Raw genomic sequence first — 19210 nt, 5'->3', positions numbered from 1 at the left:
TGACTAAAATCTTATGATATTTAGTCTAACTAAACTAAAACTACACTAAAACTAAAACATTTCAGATGACTAAAATGTGACTAAAACTGAATTTGATTCAAGAGACTATGACTAAAATTAAATCAAAATTAACACTGACGCTGTGCGCACACACACACACACACACACACACACACACACACACACACACACACACACACACACACACACACACACACACACACACACACACACACACACACACACACACACACACACACACACACACACACACACATATAACAACACAACGGTTTGATTAGGTATGTATGTACACAAACACAGGAGGACAAAACAACTTGCAAGATTCACTGTTTATGCCTTGAGGAATAACTAACAAGCACCTACGCACAAACACTCAACTATTACTGGTGAGGACACGTTTTAAAATGCCACTTTTACCTTCTTTTTATTTTTTACCAATTTTACCCCTAAAGCCCACATCGTGGGCTTGTGCTATTTTTGCATAAATCCAGTATATATGACCCCAACCCCAACCCAAACCCCTAACCTAACCTCTAAATACCTCATCCTATTCCTAAACCCGACCTGAATCTTTTGACGCATGACATCCCCGTTCCCAAGATCCCCATCCCGACCTCTAGTGGTTTATTGCTTTATTAACCCTTTAAGACCGGGAATGCATCTGTGTCATTTTAAGATTTCTTTGGCTATTCAAAAATAGCAGATATACAAGCTCATAATAGATCTGCTATTTTTTGGTGAATCTGCTATAATCTTTGAATAAATATTTTTTAAAGCGAACATTTTTAAATCTGTTACAGCTTATTTTGAGATGGGGGTCCACGGCCAAATACAATACATTTTTGAGAACCACTGATATTATAGCAAAATACGTTTAAAAAAAAAAACTGTTAGGATTTAGAAGACATTTCTAGAATCCCCAAAAGCAAAGATTTAAGTTACAATTATTTGTTCTTAAAAATAGATATATTCAAAGATTTGCACAAGTTTTCCATGATTTTTCCAAAAAATAGCAGATCTACAAGCTCATAGCGCCGCGCTATGAGCTTGTAGATCTGCTATTTTTGAATAGCCCAAAGAAATCTAAAAATGACAGAGATGCGTTCCCGGTTTGAATGGGTTAAATAGTTCAAATAGCAGATCTACCAGCTCACAACGTGTTGATGTAGATCGGCTATTTGAACTATTTTAAAACATTTTTCAAAAATAGTTTAAAAAAAGGGGTAAGGGGTAAGGCACAAAAGAATAATGTCTTATTAAAAAGAGGGAGAATTGCTGTCCATGGTGCATAACAGCGGCTATTTTATGTTGTTTTTCAATGCCACGTGGGGGTTGGGGGGGGGGGGGGGGGGGGGGGGGGCACCACGCATCCCCTGGTCAAAAATACTTCCCATGGCTATACGCACGCACGCACCGCACACACAAGTCCTCTGCTGTTTGACACATGAGCGCACACTGCAATGCAGCTTTTCACGTTAAATCCCTTCCCTAATTTACAGCACCATCATCATGGGGTCTTCTCTGCATGTGGCATGTGTGCGCGTGTGTGTGTGTGTGTGTGACCTTAACACACATCCTCTGAACAAGAACAGATGGACATTAACACAGTCATGGTGCCGAGTCCCCCTGGTCTAAAGTTGTGTTCGATTTTTTCACATTGCCATCTCTCACATAAACATAAACGTTCAGATTTCAAATATAAAGTGCTTACCACCGAGCCACGGATGTTACAAGGCGATGCGGACCGCGATGAGTACCCGTATCTCCCGTATTGTTCAATAAAAAGCATTTTAATCCCATCGCCGGCCATTTTCTCCAAATTGTCTCCGATACTTTCAAACATGCGACACTAATGGTTGGGAGGTGTATTGCACTCTGATACATTACAAAACAAATAAAAAACAAAAAAGAAAATGGCCGGCGATGGGATTAAAATGCTTTTTATTGAACAATACGGGAGATAAGGGTACTCATCGCGGTCCGCATCGCCTTGTAACATCCGTGGCTCGGTGGTAAGCACTTTATATTTGAAATCTGAACGTTTATGTTTATGTGAGAGATGGCAATGTGAAAAAATCGAACACAACTTTAGACCAGGGGGACTCGGCACCATGACTGTCATGGTATGACAGTCATGTTTCAGGGCTAAGTCACACTAATCTCTCAAGAACAGATTCTGCTCTGCGTTTGAATCTGTCGGGGGGGTTTGTCATATCGCGTACGCACTGGCCTACAAGTGGGCGTGCCTTCAGATCAGGAAGCAGGCCGCGCTTTACCCAATCAAATGTAGTGGGCGGGATTTACGTGTCCGCCGATCCTTCCCCACTCGAAACAAACCGAAACTAATTTAACAATAGCGTCCTCGGAGCAGACAAAACCACGGAAAGATATTCACATTTTAACTTGCTCTTTCATCATAGAAACAAGTGGGCTTATAACCAAAACGATCCATGTTCTCTGGGAGAAGTGGTGTTAGTGTTCCGTGTATAAATATTGTTAGTGGGAATGAAAACATAGTCGCACCACCGGAAGTGATGCGCTGAAGGCAGACCAAAACCCTGGTTTCCTTGCGCACGGGTGCTACGTCAACTTCCTCCCAGAGCCAACTGAGATAGTAAAAAACAGCAGAGGGCGCTGTTTTTCCTTTTCATTTGGCGATGGGTTCCCAGATTGCAGTCACACAGATGTGTCAGAAACTGTTCTCTCTTATCAACTGGTCTTGTCAGGCAGCAAACATGCTTTCACATCATTAGATGGAACACTTCTATTATTTTTGTTTTGTTGGGAGGAGTTTAAAGCATCCATCCATCCATCCATTCACTCATCTTCAACCGCTTATCCGGAGGACCTCCCTAGGGAGACCCTCAGGATGCATCCGTACTAGATGCCCAAACCACCACTAAGGAGCAGTGGCTCGACTCAGAGTCCCTTGTTGCGCATGCATGCATGAAAGGCAGTCAGAGCCCTGCTCAACCCCATCCGGTCTGAAAGACCCATGTTGCACTCCCAATGTATGTGGCATTTCAGAATCATTGCCACCTTGAAGACTTATTCCTTCATTAACTCATTCACTGCCGTTTTTTTTTTTTTTAGTTTTTGTTTCAAATTTGACCCAAAGACCAAGGAGATATGATTGTTTAAAGATCTAGACTCCCATCCACTTCCTTGTTAACTTAAAACTTAAAAAAATCTGTATCTCGGCTCCTGAGTACTTTTTTTTTTCGATGAAAAATCTCTGGCAGTGGGCAAACGCGGCCAGCAATAATTGTGGCAGTGAATGAGTTAATCCTATGAAATAAAATAAAATTTGACAGCTGACTTTCATGTAGAAGTGCTGTCATGAAAACAAAAACGGAGCGCGTTCATTTCCTTTCTCTCTCTCTCCAAGCGCACACAGAGCTGCCCCCCTGACTATGCTATTAGTATTTTCAGAACAGCGCGGCTAGGATCCTGATGAGAGTGCGTAAACATGAACACATCACACCCATCCTCCGTTCACTCCACTGGCTTCCCGTCTGCTTCAGAATCCAATACAAGGTATCCCTTCTGACACATCAGTGCATCCACGGCAACGCTCCTTCCTACCTCAAGGAATTAGTCCCCCTACAAACCTCAACCCGCAACACCCGCTCTTCAAACACATACCTCCTCAAAACCCACAAGGCAAAGCTTCGTACCATGGGCGACCGGGCTTTCTGCTCGGCCGCCCCCGAACTGTGGAACGCCCTCCCTGTCCACCTGAGAGCTCCACAGTCAGTTGATTGTTTTAAGAGAGGACTAAAGACCTACCTTTTTAGCAAAGCATTTTTATAGCTGGTTTTCTGCCCCCATGTTTTTAATGTTTTTAATTCTTGTTTTCTTCTAGTTTCCTAGTTATTGTTTTCTTTTACTGGTGTGATGTTTCTGTTTTTATGCAATTGCCTTCTGTAGCACTTTGAGATTTCCTGTAAATGAAAAGTGCGTTACAAATAAAATCTATTATTATTATTATTATTATGCTGCCCCAAAAATATCGAATCTACAAGCTCACAACGCATTTTTTGATTGGTGATCAGATATTTTTGGGGCAGCAGTAGCACTAGCACGTAAATATCGCCAAATACTTGCATTAAAATCCCGAATGTGATTGGACCAGATGAATCCTGAGTCGGGTACAGGCCTCTAGGCACTGGTAACCCAGCGGGCGTTCAAGCCTCATTTATGCTCCGTCAAACGATGGTGTCGTGCGTCGAGAATGGCTGACAACAGCATACCTACAAGATCGTAACGCGTTGCAGATGCAACGCGTTATGTGCTTGTAGGTCTGCTGTTCTCAGCTAGCGGCACCGTCACGTGACAAAGTATGAATCAAAACAACAGGTTTTTTTAAGGGCACGGTGGCGTAGTCGGTATCGCTGTCGCCTCACAGCTAGAAAGTCCTGGGTTCGATTCCCGCCGGGGACGCTGTGGGCGCTGGGGGCGTGTCTTCTCCTCCGCGTCATCAGCATCCATACCCTAGGTGGGGTTGGCGAAAGGGCCTGTGTGGAGTTTGCATGTTCTCTCCGTGTCTCCTAGGTAGTTAATACCCTCACAAAAACATGTAGTAATCCTGGTCGCTATACCGCTTCCCCCATGACAGCCGGGGCGCCTGATGGACGCCTGATGGAAGGGAACTCGCTACGTCCCACCGGAGAAACTCCCCACTGTCAGGTGACAAGAAGGTCAGTGAGCTCGGCCCTGGGCTCCCTAGGCTGGTGGGGGGAGTGTAGCGCCCAGGATAACTTAGAAAATTACAAAAATCGTGGGATAAAAAAATATTTTCAAAAACAAACAACAGGTTTGGGGAATACCGGTAAATGTTATGCTTATTGTATTTACTATATGATGTCCATCCATCCATCCATTAAGAGAGAGAGAGAGAGAGAGAAAGTGAGAGAGAGGCAGAGAGAGAGACAGACAGAGAGAGAAAGACAGCCAGGCAGGCAGAGAGAGAGAGACACAGAGACAGACAGAGAGTGAGAGACAGAGAGAAAACACATTGATTGCTAATCTGATTAGTGGGAACCACAGCAACAGAGAGTGAAGGAAAGCTCTGATTACTGCCATTGCGTGTGTGTGTGTGTGTGTGTGTGTGTGTGTGTGTGTGTGTGTGTGTGTGTGTGTGTGTGTGTGTGTGTGTGTGTGTGTGTTCTTGCATTCAAAGATGTGGTTACAAATAACCAATTAAGGGCCCTTAGAATAGAACAATGTTAATCTCAGCACGCACACACGCACGCATGCACACACACACATGCAAGCACTCCTGGAATGGAAACTTGTGCTTTTTGTGTGGGCGAGACAATAAACCTAGGTGGTGTGTTTGCTCGAGCATATCGTTGCTGTCGGGCAGAAACCTCTTATCTCCATGTTCGAACGTTTTGTGTTTTTTCATGAAACATGAAAGCCAAACATGTAAACACTCATTATTTAAACATTCATGTATTATTCTCTACTGCTGAGAGTCTAATAGTGATACAACTATTGTATTGTATTGTACATGTGGCGCTGTTTTCTACCGTTTCACTTTACCCGTCTCACTCAGCGGCCAGGCAGCAAATAGAGATTCAATCAATTCCATATTTGACAGACAGATAGACAGATTTTGAAATAGAACACAATGTGGTGACATCTGGAGAGACAGAGGACGGCCGGAGAGACAGCGCCCGGGGGGTTGGCAGCTGTCAAAGATATTTTATCAAGTAAACATTTTAAATGAACCAATGTATAATTGTATTGCTCTCTGTTTCCTGTGGGTCTCATGTGTTGAGTGACTCCACCCTGCCTTATCAGACAGTCTGGCGTCTTTGCAACATTTTCATCCTTTTGTCATCATGCTAAGGTGATAAGCAAATTAGCTCGTATGTGTTTGGGGGTGGAAAAAGGGGGATGAGCCAAGTGTTTCTTCTCTATGAGGGACAGAAGGTCTTTTGATGCTGTGAGAAGTGTTTGAAGTCACTTGAATAAACCTATAACCATTCAGTGTGTGCTTCGAGTTTGACCAAGGTGGTTTTCCAATACATTTTCCGTTCTGCTGAAATTGTAAGTCTTGTAACTCCTTTTGATATAAAAATATATATTGCTCATTCTTCACAACTTTGAACTGTGGTCTCTGCCTTAGTTTGTCTCCTATTTTGATCAGTCCCCATTCAGATTTCCAGCACACAGCCCAAACCACTTCTCCCGTGAGGAAGAACCAAAAGCTACAGGCTGTGGTGAAACCTGCAGGGAGGGTTTAATCCATCAAGGCAGAGTGAGATGTTTGTGCCCAGCAGCAACGACGACGACGCAACGCACAGAAAAGCCTCCACTTCTGGTCAGACGAAGGAGGAGCCAGGCCCGGAGGCAACCCACAGTGGCTAGAGCCTCCTAGTGTCGCCAACACCAGCTGCAACATCTCAACTAACCTGGCCTGGCATCGGCCGGACTGGCGTGGATTCACTCACAAAGTGCCATGTGTAAGTGGATCCATGTTGTCGGTCTGGCCAGTGCCAGGCTAACCCTAACCCCCAAATTAGCACTGTCCCTAACTACCCCCAAGAGACAGTGGGGGGAGTAGCATGCCACTTGGCAACACTGATGATGTGTCCTAGTTTGTGCATCAGTTGATGTTTTATTAACAACATTTAAATCTTGTTTGAAAATGGGTCGGACGATTCCCTTTACATTTTTATTTAAAAAATAAAAATGTAAATGCTCAAAAGGAAGTTAGCATTTTGTAAATGGTAACAGTTTCAATATAAAACAAATTATCTTTTAATATTTAACTTATTTGGGGAGGAAATTCACATAAAGTGTAACTGTAGGTCAATTTAACCACTTTAAAACTGGCATCCCTCCATTTAATTTTTTTTCAAAATGAGCCAATCTACAAGCTCACAACGCGTCACGAGGGAAACTTGTTTTGGCAAATGAATGGATGCATCCATCAATCAATGGACTTGTACGGTATCTACCTGCATATGACATTGTAAATACAGAGTAAATAACCCCTATAATCCCATTCCCATGACTTCCCGTTAATTCCCCTTACATTCCTGTCAACCACTTACAGCCTTTATACTTGTAAACAAACACTCAGTTGCCCGGGGGATCGGCTCTTCTCTATTTTCCCGCTACACCAAATGCCTTCACTGAATAGAGCGGATCTACAAGCCCATTTAGGCCTGTCACAATTACTACATAACGTAATATGCTACATATCGCCTAATCGCATTTATTTGAGATATTTGCAATTATATTTGCATAATTGTCCTAATTGTTTCCAAAACAAGAAGGCAGAGAAGAAAATATCTTTCTAAATAAATTAACATTAGATTGGACGGGGCTGGGTTTGTTGTGATCATATTATTTCCGGATATACTCTTCTCCAGAAGTCATAGGATCACTCATAGGTTGGGGAACAGCGCCATCTAGCGTAAACACTGAAAACACGGTTTTGACGTTACACGTCATTGGCACTCTGGGCTTTGGAAGAAATGTACGTGTTACATGTCATTGGCACTGAATGAGTTAAATACGTCAGTCATTTCTTTGTATATTTAAGTGATTTGTCATACCTGCCCTGTGCCGTTGTTGTTGACGAAGCCAAAAGGCAAACAAAAATGTCATTTTTATTCATATGTTCCCATGTCCAATAACAAAAACACAATTCAAATCATTCAAATCAATAAGCGCAATTATTTGTGTGACAACAGCCCTAAACGCGTGGCTACGCAGAGTGAGCTTGTAGATATGCTATTTTCAGCCAATGTTCCCCACAAAATAAGGACGTTCAAGTGGTTCATTCCCACGGGAAGTTTACACCTAGAATATTCCTGGAATTTTGCAACCCTTGATTCCAAGCTATGCTACAGTGAATGATGCAATGCACCCTTATGCAACACATAAAGCTATAATGTACAACAGCTACTCTTTGTCCCTAGCGGCTAATCACATTGATCCACAAAAGGTTGGGAACCACTGACGTAACGTAACATGGGAACAGAACACACACACGTTTGTATTACTATACTAGTGAGGACCTCAACATTTTAGAAAGGCATTGAAAATAGCCAAACAATAGCCGAAAAATAGCAGATCTACGAGCTATTTTTTGGTGTGTGACATCGGCATCGACTGCATTACCCAGAGGCCATGACTACACAGTAAAACATTAAGAAGACTGCATTACCCAACGGCCATAGTACACAGTAAAAACATTACGAAGACTGCATTACCCAGAGGCCATAGTACACAGTAAAAATACTAAGACGACTGCATTACCCAGAGGCCATAGTACACAGTAAAACACTAAGAAGACTGCATTACCCAGAGGCCATAGTACACAGTAAAAACACTAAGAAGACTGCATTACCCAGAGGCCATAGTACACAGTAAAAACACTAAGAAGACTGCATTACCCAGAGGCCAGAGTGTGTGTGTGTGTGTGTGTGTGTGTGTGTGTGTGTGTGTGTGTGTGTGTGTGTGTGTGTGTGTGTGTGTGTGTGTCTGTGTGTGTGTCTGTGTCTGTGTGTGTGTGTGTGTGTGTGTGTGTGCTCGTTCTGTCCGAGGCAGCAACAGCCACGCACTAGCTGCTGTCTGTATTCTGCCAAATATGCCTGTCATTCAGTATTCCCTATCATCATCTGTTTTTAAGTCTGGAAACTCCCGTCCAGGACAGGCTTTAGACGCGCCTCCTGCAGGAGACTTGGCTCAGATCTGAACCCATTTGATTTGATGCTTGGAACCCGTTGCGACCGCATGCCCTTGCTGACGTTGCCCCCCCCCCCCCTCACAGCTTTGTCTCTGCTGCTATAGAAACACTTGAAGCATCTTTTCATTATTTTTGTTATTGTTCCTGTTGGCCAGTATTTTGCCTACCTCACACACTTTGCTGTTGCTGCTACTACCTGGCTGCATGGTGACAAATGACCTTCATTCTTCAACATATCTTTGTCATTGCCTTTGAATTGATTGTCCCCCTGATGCAACATAAAATTGCTCCTAATTACTGCTGCTGACGACTTCACTGTTCATACTACATACTGCCATATACTCTATGTCATTTCATTTTACTACTATTGCGCCTTTCTTATATTTGTATGAATGTTGCTACAAACATGTATCTTTTTACCACCGCTTTTATGCTGCTACGTGCTACAGATTGCTACCCAATGCACTTACACTGTTCTCTATCGGCCAACAACATGACAATAAACCATGTAATCTAACAACAAATCTCATTTCCATCACCAACTGCCCTTCTGAAAATATACCAACATTCTCAACTAGCATCAATCATACCCACTACTAAAAACAACACCTTCATTGCGCACTACATGTACACATTACACAATTACTACATTTTACTGTCAATAACACAACACTGTGATAAGCACATAGAAAATCTGCACAAGCCCGAAGGGCGCTTTTTTCTCATATTGCGATAATAGGCTCTATGCACACCATTCATATTGGTAAGTAATTGGGCCCCTTCCTTATTCCTTCACAGGTCTTCTTAACAATGATACTAATGAAGGCTCTGTTCCAGTCTGGCCAAACAGGGTGCTGACATTTTGCATGTTGGCTCACTGGAAACACTCCTTGAGGTTGTTTGAAGTGGCCCCTTACGTGTCTGTAACTCACTCTGAGAGTGTACAAATGGAACCGAATGGACCCATAAGGGTCCATTCGGTTCCATTTGGCACCAAAAAATTAACAGAGCCTTCATTAGAATCATTGGTAACACCTGACAATTAAGTAAGGAAGAGGTCAAACTTTCTTTCCAATATTGCTGCTTTGCATAGAGCCTATTGGGACTCCCTCTTCCTTTGGTGCGACGCCCAGGTGGCGCCTAAACCCTAACCTTTAACTTCACAAAAACTATGCCTAAACCTAACCTTAACCTCATAAATACTATGCCTAACCCTAACCTTAACCCTAACCTCATAAATACTAAGCCTAACCCTAACCTCACAAACAAGCCTAACCTTAACCTCATAAATACTATGCCTAACCCTAACCTCACAAATACTATGCCTAACCCTAACCTCACAAACACTATGCCTAACCCTAACCTCATAAATACTATGCCTAACCCTAACCTTAACCCCTAATCTAACAGAAACTATGCCTAAACCATACCTCAAAACCACGTCCACCTGGGCGAGTCTGAGAGCCTATTGGCATAACTTAGCCATTGTATGTCACTGTCCATGGTTGCTGAATCACTGCGTTGTCATGAGTCATCATACCCATTGATTCAACGGAGCCACAGAGGCCAAAGGGACGGAGAAACTATTACTGTGACTTCTACGTGCTGTGGCCTTTCTACAGACAGATAAACTAGATAGACAGACACCGTTATCCCACAGGGGGCCAATTCAGGCGCCAGAGACAGCACAGCAGTTTAAGTTACAGATAGAGAGGCAGGGCATTTACAAGGCATAAGCAGTGCAGTAAGATACATTTATAGAAAGAGTAACGTCACAATGAAGCGTACAGTGTGTGCAGTCAAAGTTTCATTCACCTTGGTTTTATAATCATACTCTATTCTTTCTGTTATTTTTAAAAGGATCCCTGGCTAATAAGCCACAATATGCCTTAATGCATTATAATTGTCCTCTATAACAAAAATGTAAAATTAAAAACACAGAAATAGTTCATCTTTTACTCCAGCGGGACAATGCCCGTCGCAGGTTGATGATGTCATCTGTCCATGTGTGGTCTAGCCCTATGGAATTTATGGAATGCATGTGAAAATAAAAACCAATGTAATACTTCCTAAGGTTAATATGAGCATCAAATCAATATTTTAAGTATCTTTTTTTCATAAATTCCATAGGGCTAGATCACACATGGACAAATGATCATCAACTTGCGAAGGGCATTGTCCCTCTTGAGTAAAAGATGAACTGTTTCTAAAATAAATACAATATTTAAGGTGTTTGAAATGTTTTATTTTAGTTATAGAGGACAATTAGAATGTATTAAGGCATATTTGTCTTTTTAGCCAGGGATCCTTTTAAGACCTGATACACCACTGAACTCATTCCCCCAGATTCAGCACAAACATGGGGATTAATTCAATCTGATACTATGCCAACAAAATGCTTGCCAAAAGAAATTACCCCCACTGTCTTTCTGTAAACATACCTTTACTAGAAAACTGTTCAAAAAGAATCCAATAGATCAATCAATCAACCAAACTTGTACATCTGCTATTTTTGAAGAATCTTGAACTACTGATTTAGAAGGTATGTGTAGATTTGTCATGATGTCATTTTTAGATTTCTTTGGCCATCCAAAAATAGCAGATCTACAAGCTCATAGTGCGGCACTCTGCCGCGCAATGAGCTTGCAGATCTGCTATTTTTTTTTAAATGTGTGCAAATCTTTGAATATTTGAATATATATATATATATATATATATATATATATATATATATATATATATATATATACATACACACACACACACACACACACACACACACACATATATATATACATATATATATATTATTTTAAAGAAAACATTTTAACTCAAATCTTTGCTTCTGGGGATTCTACAAATGTCTTCTAAATCCTAACTCGTTGTGCTGCACTCGATGTGCGGCACTCGATGTGCGGCACTCTGAGCTTGTAGATCTGCTATTTTTGAATAGCCAAAGAAATCTAAAATGACACAGATGCGTTCCCGGATTGAATGGGTTAATGGGTTAAATGAAACCAACAGGTCTAGTCTGCTCAAAGTCTGGTAGGAAATACCTGAATGAAGTGAAGGTGACCTAGTGAGTAGGCGTGCGTGCGCCGTGTGTGCATGTGCATGTATGTGTGTGTGTGTGTGTGTGTGTGCATGCGACGTGCGTGCGTGTGTAAACATTTACTCACGTAGGAAGTGTTTCTCCAGTAAGGCAATTTCCAGGTGACCCTTGACCTCATTGAGCCGCTCCGACTCCGCCCTCTGGAAGTCCTGGATGGCGGCGGCCATGATGGGAGACACCGAGCCCGCCTACACACACACACACACACACACACACACACACACACACACACACACACACACACACAGAAAACACATTCTCAATTACAAATAAAAAACACAAAACATAACAATTGCAAATATTCATATACAGTATCAGTACACACCCACGCAAACACGCAGTCACACGCGCACGCGCACACACACACACACACACACACACTAGCATGACGCCATGACTCACGCTAGCGTCTTCCGGGCAGTCCGAGGAAAAAATGATGATGAGGATGCAAAAAAAAAAAGGAGAGAAAGAGCAGCCGACGAAGAAGAAGAAAAGACAGGAAAATCCTCCTGCTCCCCCCCTCCTCCTCCCCTCCCCCCAAACCCAAACCCTCCCCCCTGCCTCCGGTGCTACAATCTGGCTACGCACACAGCACGCACATACACTCACACATACTCACACACCACGGACATGTGTTATCGGTGAGGTTTAGCGGCAGCACCGAGCCGAGACAAGTCAGTCCGCACGATGCGACGATGGAGAGGAAGAACCGCCCGAGAGAAGAGAAGAGAACGAGAGGAGAGGAGACAGAGAGAGTCAGCACACTGCTGTGTGTGTGTGTGCGCGTGTGCGCGCGTGTGTGTCTATCTATGTGTGTACTGCAGGGTTGAGCATCACCTCTCTACTACAGTGAAGGGGTGCCCCTTTAAGAGAGTCCTGCCGTGCACACGCACGCACACACACACACACGCGCACACACACACACACAGTTTGTATTACTATACTTGTGAGGGCCTCAACATTTTCGGACGGCATTGACAATAGCCGAACGATAGCCGAAAAATAGCCGATCTACAAGCTAAGAGCGGTGCGTTGTGAGCTTGTAGATCGGCTATTTTTCGGCATGTGACATTGACGTACAACGCAAGTATAAAAAAAGGGAAAACTCCAACCCCTAAACCTAACCTCTAAAATACCTCATCCTAACCCTAAACCCCAACCTGAGTCTTTTTTTCTAGTTGGAAACTTAAAACCACCATTTATCTGGTGAAGACCAGGTTAAAACGGTCCTCACACAACGTTTATATCGCAATTCTACTATACTTGTGGGGTCATGTGGCGCGCACACATGCACACACACATTCACACACACACACGGTTCTCAGCAGCCAGTAACCATGTACGGCTCAATCCGCCGATCATAAACGACAGACGCAGTACCATCAGAGGTTACCATCACTGGGATGAAATGGACGGATAAAAGAAGCACACACACACACACACACACACACTCTCTAACATCCTCAGTGTATCACTGAACTCACACAGTGTGTACACAGTAACAACAGTACACACATGCACTAGTGTGTGCACTTCCATGCACCATGAAGGCATCACTGCAGCAGGGGGCGGAGCCTCAGCCCACTGGACGGGACAGCACAGGTTTGCCGGCCAATCAGATCATCAGGCCTAGAGGGTTGGTTTCAACAGGAAACGCCAAAAGATAAACAGGATGTAAAGGGACGTCCACAGCTATTTGTTTCTGCCAAATTTGGTCGTTTTGCCAATGATGTCCTCCCCCACACACATTGCTGTGAGTTGTCACTGCTGTTTTATCCCACTGGCTCACCTGCCAGTGAGGAGCCCCCACCGAGAGGACGTAGAGCCCTCATCCTACTCCTCCCGCACGACACTCCCACAGCAACAATGATACCTATAACTATAATGAGGTGAGCATCCGTACTGACGGACAGTAACGTTCTGTAATCATGGTGCAATCCATCTTGCACCATGGCTGTCTGTCTATATTGTTCATCAAATCGCTCTGAATGCGATCCCAACGATATGGCTCACCACTGTGCTTGTGGTTAAGGTTGTGGACACGGCAATCCACTTCAGTTTTTCAGTTCAGTTTTATTTATAGTGCAACATCACCCCAAGGGGTCTCTGTACACTTCACAACAACTCATACAACACAATAAGCAAAGAATACACAGTGTTAAATGTGCCAGTGCATATGATCAAACAATCAATATGTGGCATAATCAATATAGTGGCCTTCCTGCCCTGGCATTTGGCCTTTGTGCCCTCAAGAAATTGACAACACCAAAGGCCATGTGGCCTTTTTGCCCCTAAAATGACGAAATTCCAGGCCCATGAAGTCGTACAGACACCCACAACTCGCTCACACATAATGAATTCCCTTTTCTTGGATTGGATTTGCAATGATACTAATGAAGTCTCTGTTCCATTTAGTGTAGCTCTGTGTTTCCGCTGAGCCAACATGAACAATAGCTGCACCCGGACCATGTTTCACCTGAATGGAACCCTGCCTTAATTAGCAGCATTGTGTTTACACACCTGGTTCATGTCAACATGGCCACGGGTACAAAGGTCTATATCAAGTCTTTAAAAGGTAGGGTAAGTGATATTTAAGATACTTTTTCATATTTATCACACATTTTGTTATTTTCCCCATACGTACATGACAGGTGAAAAAATTACATTTAAAAAATAGTTATCATAATGAAACTTCCCCAGTTGATTACTTACATGAAGACAATGATTTATCGTATTACAAGTTTTCTGAAATTGTATATTTAAATATGCAAATTAGGCATTAGGAAAATATGCCCGAATTTGCATAACTTTCCAGAATCAACATTGGAACATTGGACAAAGCCAGAGTCAACATTCTTATTTATTTTTGTTAAGATGTTGGAGTTAAAGGTTTTTAACGAGGGAATATTCAATATCTGGCTCAATTTTGGGGCTCTGGCTCATGGACTAAATGCCTAATTTGCATATTTAAATATATAATTTCAGAAAACTTGTAATACGATAAATCATTGTCTTCATGTAAGTAATCAACTGGGGAAGTTTCATTATGATAACTATTTTTAAAATTTTGTAATTTTTTCACCCGTCATGTACGTATGGGGAAAATAACAAAATGTGTGATAAATATGAAAAAGCTGCTCCTGTGGAAAGGTTATCATATATTTATTTACTTATATTGACCCTATAAACAATTTAATATAGGTATGGTTTTGCCCACTCTTTCGATAATCATTGCTCAATTTTGGGGCTCTGGCTCATGGACTAATAATATTGTGTGCTCTAATGCAAATAACGGGTTCAATTACCGATCCCGACGACCTTTACTGTGTGTCACTCCCTGGCTCTCTCACCTTGTTTCCTGTCTTTCTCTACTGTATACCATCAATAAAAAATAAAAAGGCAGAAAATACCCCAAAAATATCTATAAAAAGAAAAACATGATAGATTCATCGAAAACACCCATCCTTGGTTCTGGTGACTGATATTGTCCTTCTATTATGTGAGGGGGATGTGTTTATTTATTTTTTTGTTTTTTCATTAAAAACTATATTATACAAAATCAATTAAAAAAACGAATTGAAAAAACAATGAATGCTTTCAATAGTGGTTAAAAAGGAGTTTGAAGTTACAATGGGTTTGTCTAGGAAAGTGGTGTGTATGATAAAACTTCATATAAAATATCTAAATACTCAATCAAGCAACTTAAAAACTGTCTGGGGTGAAACACAAAAGCCTGAGTAGACGTAAAAATGACCCCCCAACATGTTTGAAAGTGAAATATAGTTCTTGTCTCTTTACCTGGTAGTCATCGTTACATTCGCTGTCGGAGCCTGGTGGCGTGGGCGTGTCGGCCAGGCTGTCCGTGGAGGGGAAGTCGTCCCTGGTCCTGCCGCTGCCCCGGAAGCGGATCTTGTCCTGGATGCGTTTCCGCATGGTCACTGCCACGCCCCTGGGCTGGACCTTAACATGGCTGACCACAACCCTGCAAGCACACACACACACACACACACACACACACACACACACACACACACACACACATGGATACATGGTCACTGCCATGCCCCTGGGCAACTGGGCAAACAATTTTGATATTTAGTCGACTAAGACTAAACAATTTCAGATGACTAAAATGAGGACTAAAACCAAATGATTCAAAAGGCGAAGACTAAATCAGAATTTGCTGTCAAAATTAACACTGGCATACACACACGTTTGTATTACTATACATGTGAGGACATCAACGACCGTGATTTTATGAATGTCTCTTTTTTGGGGGGGGCATTTTTAAAGCAGAAAGCCGAAAAATAGATACAAGCTAGATGGCCAATTTTTCGGTGCACGACACCAGTAAAGTAAGGGGTAAATCAGGCAAAACTCAAATATCTCTAATCAATCAACCTAAAACTTCTAAATGTCTAATCCTAAACCCTAACCTGAATCTTTTACTAATGTAAACCTATCTAAAAAAAAAAATTGTTTTAACCACAAAATAACATTTTTTTCTTGTGAGGACCAGGAAAACAGTCCTTACAACGTCTATTTCTCATATTCTACTATACTAGTGGGGGCATTTGGTCCTCACAAGTATAGTCGCACACACACACACACACACACACACACACACACACACACACACACACACACACACACACACACACACACACACACACACACACACACACACACACACACACACACACACACACACACACACACACACACACTCTGATATGGAGATGTCATTTATGGAAATGCTGCTCCTTCTGTCCTCAAGTCCTTGCATGGATACAGTTTATCAATCATTCTGCTCTGCGTTTTATATCTGGTGAACATTATAAGACTCATCACTGCATCCTGTATGATAGAGTGGGTTGGCCTTCTTTGACCGACAGGCGAAGCAAACACTGGTACCTATTCATTTTTAAGGCAATTGATGGGACTTTACCACTGTATATTAAATCCCTGCTAGATTGGAACCCTATAACACACAGGACACGCTCCAGTGATTGGCTCACACTAAAGGTCCCCAAAGTAAAGACTGAACTGGGGAAAACAGCCTTTTGTTTTAGTGCCCCAACCACCTGGAATGACCTACAGCTTACATTTAAGATCTGTTGTCCCATAACATACGGACAATTTAAAACCTTGAGCGCAGGCCTACCTACAAGTGTTTGCAATTGCTTTTAAAATATGTTGTATCACACGATAGGGAAATATTGTTTATTTTGTTTCTGTTCGGTCTTGTTTTTGATGTGAATATTGATGTGAAAATTAAAATGAAATTGTACTGTGATGCATCTCGACGACACTGCAAATGAGGGCAACCTCAATGTCTTTCGAGAATAAATAAAGGTTTGAAATGAAATGAAAATAAATGAGTGAAAAATCAAAATGATATCAATATGGTGACAGTATACTAGACACCATCTGGGAAGTGTTTTAATCACTTTAAGCCCTATTTTATACTTTCAAACTGCCAAAAATTGCAGCAACAAAGAAATACCAGACCTAGTAGGCTATGTTCTGTATTTTTTACTACATTTGAAAACATTATAATATACATATTTTTTTATAATGTGGACAGACGGACGGACGGACGGAGAAACCATGAAAATGATGCCACTCCTTGTGGAGAGGATAATAAAACACACACACACACACACACACACACACACACACACACACACACACACACACACACACACACTTTGAGTGCAGTGCTCCAAATGACAAGTCAGGTCCGTCCAAGCCAGTTATCATTTCATAATTCATAAGTCATGTGTAGGCCTGTCACAATTATTACATAATCGTCTAATCTCAATTATTTGAGATAATCCCAGTAATTTTTGCATAATCGTCATAATTGTTTCCATGCTGAAAAATGTTCACACACATACACACAATTAAACGTTAATGGCAATTATTTGAGTGACAATCAATCGTCAACTTAAATTTGTAGTCGTGACAGCCCTAGTCATGTGAACACCACGGGGAACAGGGGTTTTCAACTGATTTGGACCCAGGGACCACCATCCTGACTAAGAGCAACCTGGGGATCACCACTATTGTGCGTGGTGGGTCCATTATAGACCCAACCCACACAATAGTGGTGGGGGGTTCATGCATCACATGGAGCTGGAGAAAATAGCTATAATATCAATATAATATCTAATAAAATACAGTGATTTTGTTTGAATATGATGGAATATGATTAAGGATTACTGTGATTATGGTAAGCTCACATTTCATATCACACACACACACACCATACAGTAAGAACTCCTGTAAGTTATTAAAAGTAAAAAAAACAAAAAATAATTACAAAAGGGAAATGACGTGGACGCTTTACAAATCTGTTTACATTCTCCGTGAATGAAACGAATGTTGTGATTGGTCGAATCCGGGGATATGCTGTATGTGCGACGGAAGTCCCGCCCCTATAGACACTCTCTGCTTTAGGTCGTGACCAGGCTCTTCTCTTCGCAGATGAGTGAGGCTGGGAACGAGGGTGCCAAGACTGAACGGCAGACACTTGCTTGTGCATGTGGACACAGGCATGTGGTTCAGTGTCCATGCATAAACCGCTTGGACGCACACACACACACACACACACACACACACACACACACACACACACACACACACACACACACACACACACACACACACACACACACACACACACACACACACACACACACACACACACACACACACACACACACACACACACACACACACACACACACACACACACACGTGTCATGTGACAGAGCAGTGCAGAGAGGAGCTCTGTCTACAGAATAAAATGTAACCAGTGGACAACTTTCTGTCTTGTTTCTGAGATATGTGAGATGGCAGCAACACCTCCAGCTTATTGATATAATTTAGCTGTGCCCAAAAGTTAGAATATGGAGTTAAGAGGTTTCTGCCCCGACTCCGACGATATGTTGAATTTACAGTGAAAGAAAAAGGTGAGCCAGTAGATACAGCGACTAGCTGGCAGTGCCACCGTGCCACCACTGCCAGTGGTGTGTTGGCAAACACATCAGACCTTGCTGAACACTTTGCCTGACACAGATCCCAACCTTTTCAATGAGTTCAAAGACCAACAGGCCACGGTTGGCAAGCAACTAGCCCCAGTTTACCTGCAGAAACACTCTGGGCCTGATTTACTGAGCTCGTTTACGCCGAAATGCTGTACTTAAAGGGCAAGACCACTTTGGTAGAGGTTTGGGTTGTGTAGTTACCTTGCCATGATGTAACTCCAAAGGTGGGCCAGGAATAAAAAATAATTGCTCCATTGATTAGAAATGGACTTACATTGACTTACATTGTACAGTGTAACAGCTGTCAAAGTG

At 42.3% G+C, this 19210-nt stretch overlaps 1 protein-coding gene across 1 annotated transcript in view; it reads right to left on the bottom strand.

The window, feature by feature from the left end:
• LOC308079271 (GRAM domain-containing protein 4-like) overlaps positions 1-19210 on the bottom strand; it is a 72781-nt gene that overhangs the window by 50027 nt on the left and 3544 nt on the right. The window contains exons 2-3 of the mRNA XM_080420658.1: positions 15645-15828; positions 11914-12034 (exon numbers count right to left, since the gene is read on the bottom strand). Coding sequence (XP_080276784.1) covers positions 11914-12034; positions 15645-15828 — 305 coding nt within the window. The remainder of the gene's footprint in view (positions 1-11913; positions 12035-15644; positions 15829-19210) is intronic.

Source organism: Gymnoscopelus braueri (genome assembly GCF_963280865.1).
Source record: "Gymnoscopelus braueri genome assembly, chromosome: 23".
Lineage (NCBI taxonomy): Eukaryota > Metazoa > Chordata > Actinopteri > Myctophiformes > Myctophidae > Gymnoscopelus > Gymnoscopelus braueri.
This window is presented reverse-complemented; position numbering and strand designations above follow the sequence as displayed.